At 37.3% G+C, this 1498-nt stretch overlaps 1 protein-coding gene across 1 annotated transcript in view; it reads right to left on the reverse strand.

Annotated features, from left to right (window-relative positions):
• LOC119350194 overlaps window positions 1-887 on the reverse strand; it is a 1129-nt gene extending 242 nt beyond the window's left edge. Inside the window, exons 1-3 of the mRNA XM_037618142.1 lie at window positions 372-887; window positions 216-278; window positions 5-122 (exon numbers count right to left, since the gene is read on the reverse strand). Coding sequence (XP_037474039.1) covers window positions 5-122; window positions 216-278; window positions 372-848 — 658 coding nt within the window. The 5' untranslated portion in view covers window positions 849-887. The remainder of the gene's footprint in view (window positions 1-4; window positions 123-215; window positions 279-371) is intronic.
• Between the last annotated feature and the right edge of the window lie 611 nt (window positions 888-1498).

The following is a 1498-nucleotide window of genomic DNA, read 5'->3' on the forward strand; positions in this document are numbered from 1 at the left end:
AAACCTTGTACTAGTAGCAGATATGGTCTTGGATAACTAAATATGAACACTGGTCTTACTGAGATATTAGGAATCTGTTCATGCGATGATTCTCCACAGGCCTCTTGGTATAGATCTGTCATCTGCATAGATGATAAAGCAAATCACAAAAGGGTAAAACCTTGTACTAGTAACAGATCTGATCTTGAATAACTATATATGAACACTAGTCTTACTGAGATATTAGGAATCTGTTCATGCGATGATTCTCCATAGGCCTCTTGGTATAGATCTTTCATCTGCATAGATGATAAAGCAAATCACAATAGTGTAAAATCTTCTACTACTAACAGATCAGATCTTGGATAACTAAATATTAACCCCAGTCTTACCGAGCTTGCAGTAGGAACCCGATCAGTCCTGGACTGTCCATAGGCTTCTTGGCGCAGGTATGTCATCTGATTACGGACAAAATTCATCTCTATCCTTTCTCGAAGATCTTCTAAGGCCTCATAACAGATAGTATTGAGGTAGAGAGAAATTCCTTCAATAGCTTGGTTCTGAAAGTCACTTCTCGGTATAGATCTGGCCTCTGAACCACCGAACGCAAAATGGAGAACTTCCAGAAAACGTTTTGCAGAAGAAACAATTGCGCGAAAATGGTTGTCACCAAGAGAGTATATGTACTGAAGGTAACCAACTTGGCCATTCCCTTGTTGGAGCCACAACCAAAAGGCAATTATCTCCATGGAAAGGGAAGACTCAACTTGAAGACCAAGGACCAAACGAAAGAACAACACTCGAAGTAGCATATAGGAAGAATTTGAAGCATTATTCAGTGTTGGTGCCATGGAAGGTGTGGAAGGCATACAGGAGTGTATAGAAGAGTTGGTAGTTTTGAATCAACAAAGACATACGGGGAAGAAGAAGGTAGGAAGAATAAGGTATGTGGACTTGCTTATCATTTAAGTAAATCAAGAAGGTTCAAGCGGATGTTGATTGAGAAATTAATGCCTCCCAAAGTATGAGTAGAGGATAGGCAGAGGCGACAAAAAAAGCAAGTTGTTGACAGTCTATACTCATTAATGGCAGCCCCATTATAGCCACACTTGCCAAATAACTGCTGATATTTTTTTTTGCATGCATCACCTTTCTAGTAATCTCATACTGTACAAAATCACCAACTCTATCATGCGACATATAAAAAATATATGAAAATATTCATTATTTAATGCTATTTAAGGCGCTCCTATGTATATACTTAGGCTGCTTGTAATGGGGTGTATCATATACTAGTATTATGCATATGATACTAGTGTATGATAGTACATCCGTAATGCATAGTATCATATGTTGGTATTATAGAGGGCTATATTTATTAACATGCATGACACAAAGTAACACATTATTTAATATGATACAGTATCATGATATGATACTCAAACATCTCTTTCTTCATTTAATTCTACGTCACCTCATCAAAAGTGATTAGTTGACATGCATGATACTACCTATGATA

Source organism: Triticum dicoccoides, chromosome 1B (genome assembly GCF_002162155.2).
Source record: "Triticum dicoccoides isolate Atlit2015 ecotype Zavitan chromosome 1B, WEW_v2.0, whole genome shotgun sequence".
In the NCBI taxonomy this organism is placed as follows: domain Eukaryota; kingdom Viridiplantae; phylum Streptophyta; class Magnoliopsida; order Poales; family Poaceae; genus Triticum; species Triticum dicoccoides.